We start from the raw sequence: 15,594 nt of genomic DNA, 5'->3' as shown, positions 1-15,594 counted from the left end.
TCACCCTGCTTCGGCTGGCGCACGGTGCGCAGCACCCACTGTCCTGCACCCACTGTTCGGCACTCCCTAGTGAGATGAACCCAGTACCTCAAACAGAAATGCAGAAATCAGCCATCTTCTGTGTCCCTCAGGCTGGGAGCTGTAGACCGGAGCTGTTCCTATTTGGCCATCTTGGCTCCACCCCCCGAAAAAAGCTTTCAAAGGGATTTTTAAATAAACTAATGAGGTTTCAGACAATCTAACTAGGAGATATCCATCTGGAATGGAAAGAGGTGTAAATGACCTTTAAGACTTCAGCAACCCTTCCAAACAACTACTAAAATTTACATAAATTTTTGCATGTAATGGGTGAAGAGTTTGAACAAATATCCCATAAAACTGTTTACCATAATTGACTTTTTATTTAAAAAATTACACGGAGCAATTTCCAGCATATCTTTTTTTATAAAAGTACTGCCTATATCAAACATTTTATATCATGTTAATTCCATTGAAGAGCTGCCTTTTTCTGTTAAGGTACTGATTCCAATTGATGGGATACATGCCCTTAAAATAGAAAGTTTCCATTATTTATTCAAATGTCAAAATTAAGATTACTGAGAAGTTTATTGCTTTATGGCTGGGCAAGATGCTACTAGCACATTTTAGGTAAATAATAATTCTTTTCAAAAACTATGAGGTCATTCTGTTTAAAACTTTCGAGATAATTCACAGAAAATAGATATATTTATTCAAATTAAACATTAAAGGGCTGGGCTACTAGCTATAGACATTTTTATGTGAAGCAGCTCTTTTTTTTTTTTTTTTTTTTTGAGGCCAAGTCTCACTCTGTTGCCCAGGGTGGAGTGCAGTGGCCCAATCTTGGCTCACTGCAACCTTTGCCTCCTGGGTTCAGGCATTTTCCTGCCTCAGCCTCCCCAGTAGCTGGGATTACAGGCGTGTGCCACCACACCCAGCTAATTTTTTTGTATTTTTAGTAGAGACAGGGTTTCGCCATGTTTGCCAGGCTGGTCTCGAACTCCTGCCTCGGCCTCCCAAAGTGCTGGGATTACAGACGTGAGCCATGGTGCCCGGCCAATGAAGCAGCTCTTTAAAGAAATAAGACATGAAAATAGGTCTGTCCTGGTATACTACACGTAATTGAAATGAGTAACACCTGGAAGACCAATATTGTTACGCTATGTTCTGTTAGGATCTTAAAAAAAAAAAAAAAATCAGACATTTAGTAGTCCATTTGTGCTTAAAATATTCATATGCATGAGAAGCCTAAAGAAAAAAAACACTTCTGTACATGATGATCAAAAGAAAGTTATAAATTTGTTTGAAATTGCACTGTTATTTAAATCACTTTCCTAAAGTCAGACTCTCCTTGTAGCTGGCACAGTTTTTCAGGTCAATTGGCAACCTGGGGAGGCCCCTCTGGTATTAGTGAAGTAAAGAAGGTGGTGATGAAAGACCAAGCTGAAGCCATTAATCCAGGCCTTTGAATTGCACTGGCATCTTCACCTGCATCTTCTCCACTCTCGTCTTCAAGACCATCATCCATAAGACGCTCCTTTCAAGCAAAACAAGAAACATACTCCTGAGTGATGTGAACGAGCATTAGCTCATAATAGAAGACAGTTAAATTCTTTGTAGAACAAAGGAATATGAAGTGGTATGTATGTGGTCATTAGAAATCTTTAAAGCCAAAATTGATAAATTCCTCACTGTTCCAGTTTAAAGGGGACAACTGCCAATGCAATACAATAAATTCTTACCATGTGTATAATTTTATTTCTAGGCTATTTTCAAGAAAAAAAAAGTTACTTCTTCCCATTTAGTTATAATATATGACTGATTCGGTATAATATTCTAAGTTCTCCCAAATGAAACCACCACAATTTATATGTTAGCTTTCTTTCATGTGCCATTTCACAAATACTTATGGAACACCCAACATTCTTTCATCATGTTGGTACCATACCATGCTGGGAAAAATCTCAGTATCTTAAGTATACAAAAGCTTCAATCACATACCATTTCTTCAAGTTCCAAGTTGTTTGCATTTTGCCCATCATTGTTAACTTCGGCATTATTGTTGGGAGCCTGCTGATGACCTCCTTCTTGCCTAAAAGGAAACCACCCAGCTTGGTGTCTGGTCAGTAAAATAAAGAGAAAATAAAATAAGTCACAGTTGTTTTTATTTGTAACACTATAAAATGTTATTAGTGTCCTATAAGAGAAAAATGATTAGAACTATAATAAATAAAAAGACCAAATCTCCCACTTCGGGACAGGGAACTACCCTTTTCAAAGCAATGACAGCAAAACAAAACCAACCCAAATCTCTATCATGGACTTCACTGGCTCTATGTTAGTTATTAAAACATATCAGGTATCATAAATCTTTTCTGGTATTTTTCAAAATGAAATACAACTTAGATATTTGTTTGCTCCTTGGAGACAAGGGAGCAGTGGAAAAACAGTCTACTTATGAAAAAAATCTGGCTTATACCTATAAGACTTAATACTGGTAATTCTAATGAAAGAGGACGACCTTATGCAGGAGTGCATCATACACTTCTTAAGTTCAAAATAATGGATAGAGTATGTCTCACTGAATGAACAACTTTTATAAAATACAGTAAACAAAAAATCTGCTTCTAAATAATTCTGATAAACATTTTCACTTAACAAAACCTGCCCTTGCTTTTGGCATCAAAAACATGCCAGATATCTAAAGCCCAGCATTCATATTCCTTCACTCAACATTCACAACAGACTACCCTACACCAGATTCTGTGCTGAACAGTTTCAGAAATTAAACCACAAAAAGTTAATGAACATCACTCACAAATAAACCAGTAGCATGGCTCCCATTACCATGATAAACCGACTAAAAGAAGAATAGAAGTATACAATGCTAAGGAGAATCGCAGCTCGTGAGAACGTGTACATCCAGTCTAGCCAGTCTCGATTGAAGTCTTCTTCATTTAGTACTGGACCTCCCTGTGCATTCATTTGAACATTCTCATTCATGGGTCGATTTTCTTGGGCCACTAGGTTTGGAGCTGGTGGGGGTTCTTCTCCAGGAACATGTGCCAAATTTAGAGGCTGTGAAGTAGTAGGCTGGGTTGGGTTGACATTTGATGTGGCCTGAGCTGAAACTGCAGCTTGACTGAAATAGTCACCAAAATAAATATTAAAAAGAAAAAAAATTTTACCATACCATATTTTTTTAAACTTCTTGGGGAGCTATTTGTATTTTTCATAAACCTAATATGGAATATCCCAACTCCTGTACCACATTTCTTAGGTAAGCACAAATTCCAATGGAAAAGTGGAGCCAAGGTTGATGGTAGATGTCGCACAGGAAAGGATGTTCTCTCAGCCTGGTAGTGTAAGATGACAGGGGAAGGCAAAAGACGTGAGAGCAGCCATGTTAACCACTCCTCTCTCTTTCAATCAATTACCTTATAAGCTAATGAGATGTCCAAACCTTTTCATGAATGCCCCCTTTTGTTATTCTATGTGGGATGAATACTCCCAAGCTCACCACCTACCTCTTCCTCAGACCCATGTTTTGAAAGACTTGTCTAAAAATATATACTATTATTATACTGTGTGTTTACTGTCAGTGATAAATGATTTGTATTAGTATCCTAAAATCCTAAATACATCTCAGATAACAACCCTTTCACCCCAATACTGATTTCGAAGAACTCCAACTGGGGACCACTGATCCTTGTCAAGTTAGAAAGAATTGTGATTCTGAGGTTTGCTTATAATTTGATTGCTTAAAATTTCCCAGTAAAGAATAAATTTCCCAGTAAAGTGATAATATATCTTGGATTTGCTTTAAATTATCCAACAGAAGGAAGAAAGTTGTAAAATAAGACTGACATGAATTGATAAATATCAAAGCTGGGTGATAGGTACACATGGATTCCTTTTACTACTCTACCTTGTTATGTTTTTAAATTTTTCTACAATAAGAAGTTAACAATCAAGAGAGCACAGGAAAGTTAAATAAATGGTTCCCAGGCTACAAAATCCTATTTAAGCCAGTATGCTAATACCTTGTATCTGCATAGGGCTTTTTAGTTTAGAAAACACTTCCTACTTCATGAATATTCTGATACACAGGTGAGTTACTTTACTTTAAAGGGGAGAAACTGAGGCTCTGAAGTTAAATGATGCACATAGGAGTATATGATTTAGCAGCAAGCATAATAAGCCCCCCTTATCTTACACAGTTCTTGTGAGGTTCACAAACGAGACAAGGTGGGGTACAGCATCCAGCAGAGTACTGAGCACAAAGCAGTCACTCAAATGATAACCATTACCATGGCAACATGTAAGGTATGAACATCCTGCCTGGAGCCAAGGGCTTATGAAAGAGAGCCTTAGGATATGAGGTTCATAAAGAAGCTTAGCTTTATGGGGAAAGGTCTGGAGGAAGGACAAGGATGTAGACTTCACAGTGGGCAAGAGAATCAGAGGATATCTGGGTGGCTGCAGGAATGACTGACTTAATTATGTATTAAGAAATGTAACCTGGCAAACCGGGCATGGTGGCTCATGCCTGTAATCCCGGCACTTTGGGTGGTCAAGGCAGGCAGATGGATCACTTGAGGTCAGGAGTTCAAGATCAGCCTGGCCAATGTGGCAAAATCCCCGTCTGTACTAAAAATACAAAAATTACCCAGGTGTGGTGGCACACATCTGTAATCTCAGCTACTGTGAGGCTGAGGCACGAGAATCACTTGAACCCGGGAGGCGGAGGTTGCAGTGAGCCAAGATTATGCCACTGCACTCTAGCCTGGGCAACAGAGTGAGACTCTGTCTCAAAAAAAAAAAAAAAAAAGAGAGAGAGAGAGAAAGAAAGAAAGAAAGAAAGAAAGAAAGAAAGAAAGAAAGAAAAAGAAAGAAAGAAATGTAACCCAGCAGTAGTATAAGGAAATACAGTAAAAAGACTAAAAGGAGAAAGAGCTATTGAAGTCAAGTGGACTTAGAATGAGAAAAGATCTGGGTGAAACATTGGAGGTAGCATATGGGGTAGGACAAAAGCTCTATTAACTCATCTTCATAAAATACTGCTTTCAGGAATAACAGAAGCCAGAATCAAAGCTGTTTATGGTTAAGAGCTTGGGTAATAAGAAGAGAGCTAGTATCACTGACGAAGAAGTGAGAAAGGAGAAGACATTTAAAGAACAGAGGAATTGAATGTTAGATGTACTGAATTTGAGGTAAAGGCTCATTCCCCTATGGAAATCTTCCAACAATAAAGCAGAGACACAGGATGAAGCACAGGAGATGAAGAACCAGGATTCATCCACAGAGAGCTAACAACTAAGACCATGCAAAAAAGAAATCCAAGAGAACTACCCCCACAACTAAATCCCGTCCTCTCTACCGACTATGAGTGCTGAGAAGCACGTAGTAACAAATATGTGATGAACTGAGAAAGAAATGTTAATAAAATGAGCTATTAAAGGACACAGAAAGAGTAATCAGAAAGATAAAAAAGATATGGAAGACAAAAGAATCACAGAAATAAGGAGAGAAGAATGGTAAGAGAAGCTAATCAATGTTAAATGAATGCAGAATGAGTTGAGGAGAATGAAGGCTGAGAAACTGTCCTCAATGCTAGGATTGTTCCATGCTGACCAGAATCAAAACGGACTAAATTCTGAGAGTCAAGTAAGCATATTAGCTGCACTTGAGCCCTACATAAGCTATGGCCTCCCTGACATGATTCTATTCCTTTTTTCATTTGACTAACTTTTCGTGTACTGCCTTCCAGTGAAACGTTCTTAAGTTTTCTCCTCTTTAATTTATAAAATGTTATATTAAAAATCTGAATACTGCTAAATATAATTAGGGAAGACAGGGAGGAGCCAAGGGCAGGGTTAGTTCATGTGAACTGGAGGTGAATCCTTTTTCCTTTAGTCAAAACAACATTAAATACACAAACAAATGAAATGCAAAATCAACTTACTTAGGATAAAAAGAAAATAAAGCAAATAACACAGTGAGTAACTTAAAAAATGAACTTAGAATAACTTACTACTGCATATAATACTGATGAGCATACATCTGTTGCCACCACAGCATCTGCAGTGGGCTAAATGCGGGATACACTGGGAATCCAGGTGGAGCAGCTTGCCCAGGAAACTGGTTGTCTACATTTCTGCAAGAAATAAATAATGAGCTCTTCTAATGCTCTAGCAGCTAAAAGTATTATTATAAATTTTCATTTCTGAACCCCAAGTCAACCATTAACAGAATATATTTAAATCTCACTGAAAAGAAAAATACTTATTTTCAACAATTCTTCAAATAAGACAATATGTCTTACATAAGTTGACCCGGGGCCCAACTATATAGAATAACTAACATTTCAGTCCAGTTTTAAAGGGAAAACAAAGAGAAACACCACAAAATGTACATCCAATCTAAACATTTATTATCTTCTCATTTCATTACATGAAGCCAAAAATACCTTCATTTTAAGTACATTTTCCTTAAGAAACAAAGCCCTAAAATAAATTTCATGGCAAAATATTTTGGGGAATGGTGAAACAGACAAATGATATTTTATATCAGTAATAGTGTTATTAAAATATAGCAGCTATGAGCTGTAAAATAAAAAAGACCATTACAAAAACCTGTAAAATATTCTGTAAAGAGGTAAGATTAGTAGAACATGTTCACACATACATTCTTAAAGTAGGTTAAAATTTTCTTTCTTTTTTTTTTTTTTTGAGACGGAATCTCACTCTTTCGCCCAGGCTGGAGTGTAGTGGCGTGATCTCGGCTCACTGAAACCTCTGCCTCCTGGATTCAAGCAATTCTCCTGCCTCAGTCTCCCAAGTAGCTGGGACTACAGGCACGTGCCACCACACCTGGCTAATTTTTTTTTTTTGTATTTTTAGTAGAGACAGGGTTTCACTGTGTTGGCCAGGCTGGTCTCGAACTCCTGACCTCAGGTGATCCGCCCGCCTTGGACTCCCAGAGTGGTAGGATTACAGACATGAGCCACTGCGCCTGGCCAAATTCTATTAATTTAGTAAAACTTGTGGAAGGTCACATTTAACTTCTCTATACTTCAGTTTCCTCACTTCTAAAATGGATCTAATAATAGAATCTTCCTCACAGGATTCTTACCCTGTATTCATGAAATGTTAGCTAGTTTTATTTTTACCCCCATTCCAACACCAAACATGATGCCAAAGTGTATAATGTGAGATTTGTAGAAAATCACATATATCAAGACAACTACAGAGATAAACAGGTAAGTAAATGCAGAATTCTTTGTGAATCTGCTAACTCTTCTTCACATTACTTGATTTTTATCTTTAGCTGATACTAGTTTGGTCTATCCAGAGTGAGACAAGAATAAATTATTCACTGTAATTTTATATTCTAAAGACTGTTTACACATACGATTGGTAATAATTGATTATAGAAACCTAACTTAGAAGAGCTTGGGGAGCTAAGCCTTATGAACAGGCTATACTTAAGGAAACCTGGTGCTAGGTAAGGCATCACCTTCCCCACATATTACCTGAACTTCCCTTATTCTTGATGGAGCAGTGGCAGCCACATAGGGTCCCATCCTCAAAAGACCCTTCAATCTCCTAATATTTTATATATATTTCCCTCATATAGGGTCCTATATAAGGGGGAAAAAACTTCAGCTCTCTTGGACACAGGGGACAACAGACGACACAGCACCTCCCCACCTCAAAAAAAGCAAACCTCAACCCAGCTATTCCTTTAAAAAGATGTCAGTTAGTGATCAACTCTGGAGAGAAGGCCATACCACTAAGGCAGAGAAGTATTATAAAAACATTTGTTTTGTACAACTCAGCATTTACACCAGGGAGCTGATGCATCTCTGAGCAAATCTATAAAACTACCTAAATCAAGTATTACAGCAATATGCTGTATCTAGGTGTATATTTTAAATTTTATTAGTATTTCCCATTATGAAAAAACCCATCCCCTTGAAAGCAAATCTCCACCAATCTCTATCATTAATAAGAATGTCAAACAAGTCTGTTACTTCAACTGTAAAATGGGAAGGCCGGACTTTGTCACTGTTTTTAAAGCTCAAGGGAGAAGAAGAAGCCACCAACAATTACTTTTTTAAAAAGTTATAGCTTCCCATGTCACCCTACTGCATGCTGCCCAAAACATACAGAGAACATAAGGTTATTATTGAAAATATGTTGCCAAAATAAATAAATAACCTCCCCAAAGTATTCTTCCCTTTTTCCCTAATAAGTTAGAAAACTACTGGACGATATAATTGCCAAATACATCCCAGGCCCAAGATGACATACTATAATTTTCAGTTGTGTTCATTACCCTCAGACAAGATGGTATGCATTTGGTATTCTCCAGAAACAAGGAATAAAGGATCTGATGCTAAATTATAAAGTTATTAATAAAATACATAGGAATAGATACAATGAAACACATTACTTAAGAATTTAATATATTTTAGAGGATGCATCATTAAACAACAAGTTAAAGAGAATTGTTATTTAATGCTAGGAAAAAAGATTACCAAATCTGTGGGGGAAAGGAGTTTAAAAGCTTCATCTCATTCTATATATTCAAATAAGAGAGCTGAAATAAAGTATTAAGAGTTAAACCACAGATAGCCTAGAAGAAACTAGAATTATTTACCAACTCTTTGGAGGAAGGACTTTCCTAACTTAAGTAACAGAAGAAAGCAGAAAAAAAAAAATCAACATATTTGACAACAAAATTTAAAGAGAAATGGCTAAGAAATGTTGCAATAAATTGTAGTTAATATCTTTTCTGTATAAACAACTAATAGAAACAGTACTCATTAGGATATCAAATACTAATTAAAGCAAAGATAGCTTTTTTTTTTTTTTTTTTTTTTGAGACGGAGGCTCGCTCTGTCACCCAGGCTGGAGTGCAGTGGCGCGATCTTGGCTCACTGCAAGCTCCGCCTCCCGGGTTCACGCCATTCTCCTGCCTCAGCCTCCGGAGTAGCTGGGACTACAGGCGCCCGCCACTGCACCCGGCTAATTTTTTGTATTTTTAGTGAGACGGGGTTTCACCGTGGTCTCGATCTCCTGACCTCGTGATCCACCCGCCTCAGCCTCCCAAAGTGCTGGGATTGCAGGCGTGAGCCACTGCGCCCGGCCCAAAGATAGCTTTTTTAAGTTTGTTTGCCAAGGTAGAAAAGATTAAATAAAAGTATCTATTATTGGCAAGAGGTACAGGTAAAACTTAACTCTTTGATTGCTGGTGGCAGTATAAATTGGAATAAGCCATTAAAACACAATTACAAAATTAAAGACCTTTAAAAATGTTTCGCTTTATGGAAAAAAAATTCTACCTCATGGATAAGAAGAATCAATATCATTAAAATGGCCACACTATCCAAAGCAATTTGTAGATTCAATGCAATCCCTATGAAACTACCAATGCCATTTTTCACAGAACTAGAAAAAACTATTTTAAAATCCATATGGAACCAAAAAAGAGCCCGAATAGCCAAGGCAATCCCAGGCAAAAGGAACAAAGATGGAGGCATCATGTTACCTGACTTCAAACTACTGCAGGTCTACAGTAACCAAACCAGCATGGTACTGGTACAAAAACAGACACACAGACCAATGGAACAAAACAGAGAGCCCAGAAATAAGGCTGCACACCTACAACTGTCTGATCTTTGATAAAGCTGACAAAAACAAGCAATGGGAAAACTATTCAATAAATGGTGCTAGGATAATTGGCTAGTCATATGCAGAAGATTGAAACTGGACCCACCTTCCTTACATCATAGACAAAAATCAACTCAAGATCGTTTAAAGACTTACAGGTAAAACTCAAAACTATAAAAATCCTGTAAGACAACCTAGGTAATACCATTCTGGACACAGGAGTGGGCAAAGATTTCATGACAAAGATGCCAAAAGCAATTGCAGCAAAAGCAAAAATTAACAAGTGGGATCTACTTAAACTTAAGAGCTTCTGCACAGCAAAAGAAACTATCACCAGTGTAAACAAACACCCTACAGAATGGAAGAAAATATTTGCGAACTATACATCAGACAAAAGTCTAATATCTAGCATCTATAAAGAACTTAAACAATTTTAAAAGAAAAGAAAAACATTTAAAAAGTGAGCAAAGAACATGAACACACACTTTTCAAAAGAAGATATACATGCAGCCAACAAGCAAATGAGAAAAAGCTCAACATCACTGATCATTACAGAAATGCAAATCAAAACCATAATGAGATACCATATCACACCAGTCAGAATAGCTACTATTAAAACGTTAAAAAATAACAGATGCTGGTAAGGTTGCAGAGAAAAGGGAACGCTTCTACACTGTTGGTGGGAGTGTAAATTAGTTCAACCATTGTGGAAAGCAGAGTGGTGATTCCTCAAAGAGCTAAAAACAGAACTACCATTTGACCCAGTAATTCCATTACTGGGTATACACCCAAAGAAATATAAATCATTCTATAATAAAGACATATGCATGTGAATGTTCATGAAGCACTATTCACAATAGCAAAGGCATAGAATCAACCTAAATGCTCATCAATGACAGATTGGATAAAGAAAAAGTACATATACACCATGGAACACTATACAGTCATAAAAGAAAATGAGATCATGTCTTTTGCGGGAACATGGATGGAGCTGGAGGCCATTATCCTTAGGAAACTAATGCACGAGCAGAAAACCAAATACCGCATGTTCTCACTTATTAGTGGGAGCTAAATGATGAGAACACATGGACACAAAGAGGAGAACAACAGACACTTGGGCCTAGTTGAGAGTGGAGGGTAGGAGGAGGGAGAGGATCAGAAAAAATAACTACTGGGTACTAGGCTTAGTACCTGAGTGACCAAATAATCTGTAAAACAAACCTCCATGACACGAGTTTACCTATGTAACAAACCTGAACATGCACCCATGAACCTAAAAGTTTTTTAAAAAGCTTTGCTCTTATGCCCAACTGCCCAAGTAATTCTGCTTTTGAAAATTAGCTTATAGAAATATGAAATATGGAAAAAACTTCACATCTCTGCCCTTTAATAAAACCTTTATACATACTCCCACTTCCAGCCCGCTGTCCTCTAATAATAGAGAGGAACTGGAGACAGGGACAATAGTTCATTAATTTTTTTAAAAATAGAGAATGTTATCATAGCACTTAATCGCCACGTTGAAACTGCCTTTTTAACTGCACACCTATGTAGGCATTTACTCTCTGATCTATCTACTTTGGCCCATTCCTACTTTAAGACACAAATCTATCCTAAATACAGCAAAGCCAAAATATAACAAAAATATGAAGGGATGTTTCCACAAAACTATTCATCAAAACACTATTTATAATAGCAAAGACTGTAAATAACTCAAATATTTGTCAATATGAGGTTGGATGTCACAGTTTACACACTGAATGAATTAGTATGCAGCTATAAAAAGGAATGAAGATCTCTCTCTACTCCTATGGAGTGACTTCTTAGATATTTATGTGAAATTTTGTTGAAAAACAATGTTAAGAAGACTATGTATAATAACATTTGTATAAGAATGAGGATATATTTATATGTGTGTATACATATATATGTGTGTGTACACACACAAACACACACACACACACTTTCATGAATTTTCCACAAAGAAACCAATGGAAAAAATAATAATAAAAATAAAATAAATTATTATGGAAAGGAAGAGAACAAGACAAGTGAAGAAAATGAAAATAAGCCTCTCTGAATGTATCTTGTTTTGACACTGGAACATTAATAATGTTTTATATAAATAAAAAAACTAAACTAAAAAGAAAAAAATAGAAAGCTGTAAAAAAGAAAACTAAAAAGTTTCAAGTTTAATAGTATAACCATACAGAGAATTATTCTACTGACTTCAAAACAATATTTTAACTATCCCTAGTAGGGTAAATACTAAATACAAAAAGAAAAATAAAAGTTTTAAACCACATTCAGTGATCTTACAAAAGTGGAAACAGTACTGCTATTTTAAAACTATTTGAAAAACATAAGCATATGTACATACAGATAAAGCAAATAAGTAATTATGCTAATTCATTAGGGACTAGGATGTTTTAGCATAGAAGATATATAAATACACATACCAAAGATGATTTGTGAAAACTCTAACTTTTAACCTAAATTTGAAATATTGGTATGAACTCATGATTTTTTTTTTCCTTTTTTCCAAAACATACATAGCACCACCCACCCATGGGATAATTGCTTTAAAAAAAAAAAAAGATGAACCTTAATTGAATGTAGTCAGGCCCTAGATCTACCTACCAGTTTACAGGCAATATAGGATACAGAAAAATGCTAAATGACACCATGAGAACTTAGCTATATTTAGACCACTGTGGGAAATAACACAGAACAACTACAGAAAGAGTATGAAGTAAGAAAAGAAAGGAAAAGGGAATTAGATTAGAAAAGCTTTAAGAAACATCAACCTGCCAGGCACGGTGGCTCATGCCTGTAATCCCAGAACTATGGGGGCCTGAGGCAGGTGGATCACTTGAGCTCAGGAGTTCGAGACCAGCCTGGCCAACATGGTGAAACCCCATCTTTACTAAAAAGACAAAAATTAGCCAGTGTGGAGATGTGCGCCTGTAGTCCCAGCTACTCAGGAGGCTGAGACAGGAGAATCGCTTGAACCCAGGAGGCAGAGGTTCCAGTGAGCCAAGATTGCACCACTGCACTCTAGCCTGGGGGAAACAGTGAGGCTCTGTCTCAACAACAACAAAAAAAGGAAACATCAACCAAATGCACTATGTTAGTCTCTTCAAATACTGATTCAATCACAATAACTATAAAAAGACATCTGAGACACTCAGGAAAAACTGAACACAAAGTGAATACTAGATGATATTGAAGATTTTTAAGTTTTGTTGAGATTTCTAATAGTATTGTGATTAAGATTTTTTAAAGCCCATAGCTACCATATCTGTTACAAATACATACTGTTTACAGATGAAATTATAAGGTCTACGTTTTGTTTTAAACTCCAGCCCAAGGATAAAAAAGGAAACAGAAGGGGAACTAGATGAACAATGGTAATTTGTTAATTGTTGAAGTTAGGTATTAGGTACACTGGGGTTCATTACAATATCTTCTGTACTTTGTGAATGTTTAAAAAGTATAATAAAGTCTTTAAAAATAAAAAAGCAGTATATAAAAATACTGACTGTTTAACCTAAATATCCATCAGCAGGGACTGGTTCACTAAATTATAGTAATCTGTATAATAGAATGCTGTGCAATTAATAAAGAATGAGACAACTGGGCTTCCCTGTAGTCACAGCTACTCGGGAGGCTGAGGCAGGAGGACTGCTTGAGCCCAGGAGTTCAGGAAAGTCTGGGCGATATAGTGAGATCCCATCTCTAACAAAATAAAAATAAAAACTAAAAAATAGCTCTTTTCCGTGGTGCCTCGGAGGCGTTCAGCTGCTTCAAGATGAAGCTGAACATCTCCTTCCCAGCCACTGGCTGCCAGAAACTCATTGAAGTGGACGATGAACGCAAACTTCGTACTTTTTATGAGAAGCGTATGGCCACAGAAGTTGCTGCTGACGCTCTGGGTGAAGAATGGAAGGGTTATATGGTCTGAATCAGTGGTGGGAACGACAAACAAGGTTTCCCCACGAAGCAGTGTGTCTTGACCCATGGCCGTGTCCGCCTGCTACTGAGTAAGGGGCATTCCTGTTACAGACCAAGGAGAACCAGAGAAAGAAACAGAAAATCAGTTTGTGGTTGCATTGTGGATGTAAATCTGAGCGTTCTCAACTTCGTTATTGTAAAAAAAGGAGAGAAGGATATCCCTGGACTGACTGATACTACAGTGCCTCACCGCCTGGGCCCCAAAAGAGCTAGCAGAATCCGCAAACTTTTCAATCTCTTTAAAGAAGATGATGTCCGCCAGTATGTTGTAAGAAAGCCCTTAAATAAAGAAGGTAAGAAACCTAGGACCAAAGCACCCAAGATTTAGTGTCTTGTTACTCCACGTGTCCTGCAGCACAAACGGCGACGTATTGCTCTGAAGAAGTAGCGTACTAAGAAAAACAAGGAAGAGGTTGCAGAATATGCCAAACTTTTGGCCAAGAGAATGAAGGAGGCTAAGGAGCAGTGCCAGGAACAAATTGCGAAGAGACGCAGACTTTCCTCTCTGCGAGCTTCTACTTCTAAGTCTGAATCCAGTCAGAAATAAGATTTTTTGAGTAACAAAGAAAAAAGATCAGACTTGGGAAAAAAAAAAAACTAAAAAATATAAACAAAGAATGGGACAGCTCTTGTGTATTAATGTGGTGCAGTTATTAATATATTTAGTGAAAAAACAGGATATAGGCTAGTGTCTACAGTAAGTTCTCACTTCCATTGTCAATAGGTTCTTGGAAACTGTGACTTTAAACAAGACGATGTATAACAGGTCCTGGAATAATGTCATTTTTTTATAACATTAATGAAAAAAAAAGTTGGTTTTGTTAACACTGTTTCACTTAAAGTTGCAGTTTCCAAGACCCTATCATGATTTTAAGTGAGGACTTACTGTATAGAAAGTATGCCATTATGTGTTAAAATAAACATGCATGTACACATGCATGCATATACACACATACTTGTGTAAGCACATTTTTATCTCTAGAATACAAGGGAACAGCTAATAATGGTTGCCTCTAAGGAGCGCAAGTGGTATAAGACATAGAAATGAAACTCTTATATACTTTTGTTTTGTTTTGTTTTGAACATGGTACCACTCACATGTATTACCTCTTAGAAAATAATTTTAAAAATAAATTGCCTGTTTAATCTACTGTCTCTCTGACTAGTCTCTGTGTTCCTAAGGACAGGAAATAGGCTTTATCCATTATTACTGTATCTCTAGCATCTAGCACAATAAATATGTGCTGAACAACTTCATATGAGCATTAAGAAAATATTGAAAATAAGGCCGGGCGCAGTGGCTCACGCTTGTAATCCCAGCACTTTGGGAGGCCGAGGCGGGCGGATCATGAGGTCAGGAGATCGAGATCACGGTGAAACCCCGTCTCTACTAAAAATACAAAAAATTAGCCGGGCATGGTGGCGGGCGCCTGTAGTCCCAGCTACTCGGCGGGGCTGAGGCAGGAGAATGGCGTGAACCCGGGAGGCGGAGCTTGCAGTGAGCCGAGATTGCGCCACTGCACTCCAGCCTGGGCAACAGAGGGAGACTCCGTCTCCAAAAAAAAAAAAAAAGAAAATATTGAAAATAAAATACTGATTATAAGCAACTATTTAATCTAGTAATTTGTAAATTCCACTTAAGATTATTCAACATTAAACGAAAACATGTAAGGTTACCAACACAGTAAAAATTTCAACTATATTAAATAAAAACATTTACAAAATAAAGGATACTGAGCTGGGCACAGTGGTTCAAGCCTATAATCCTAGCTACTTGGGAGGCTGAGATGGGAGGATTGCTTGAAGCCAGGAGTTTGAGACCAGCCTAAGCAACATAACGAGACCCTATCTCTAAAAAAAAATCTCAACTAGCTGGGCATGGTGG

The 15,594-nt window shown here is 37.2% G+C and overlaps 1 protein-coding gene and 1 pseudogene across 5 annotated transcripts in view; one reads left to right on the top strand and one right to left on the bottom strand.

The window, feature by feature from the left end:
- Window positions 1-381: 381 nt before the first annotated feature.
- HERPUD2 (HERPUD family member 2) overlaps window positions 382-15,594 on the bottom strand; it is a 170,846-nt gene continuing 155,633 nt past the window's right edge. For 3 of the 4 annotated variants that reach the window (XM_030797471.1, XM_030797470.1, XM_030797472.1), the window contains 4 exons: window positions 6,053-6,175; window positions 2,837-3,160; window positions 2,020-2,137; window positions 812-1,555 (listed from right to left, as the gene is read on the bottom strand). In XM_030797471.1, coding sequence (XP_030653331.1) covers window positions 1,394-1,555; window positions 2,020-2,137; window positions 2,837-3,160; window positions 6,053-6,175 — 727 coding nt within the window. In that variant the 3' untranslated portion in view covers window positions 812-1,393. Of the gene's footprint in view, window positions 1,556-2,019; window positions 2,138-2,836; window positions 3,161-6,052; window positions 6,176-15,594 lie in introns of all 4 variants that reach the window. The other variant, XM_003268819.4, reaches the window with a different exon arrangement.
- Window positions 13,471-14,379, top strand: LOC100585954 (annotated as a pseudogene). The gene has a single exon (XR_122025.4). The product of XR_122025.4 is annotated as a 40S ribosomal protein S6 pseudogene (transcript).

The sequence above is a fragment of the Nomascus leucogenys genome, chromosome 17 (genome assembly GCF_006542625.1).
Source record: "Nomascus leucogenys isolate Asia chromosome 17, Asia_NLE_v1, whole genome shotgun sequence".
NCBI lineage: Eukaryota > Metazoa > Chordata > Mammalia > Primates > Hylobatidae > Nomascus > Nomascus leucogenys.
Note: the sequence above shows the minus strand (reverse complement) of the source record. Positions and strands in the feature narration are given on the sequence as shown.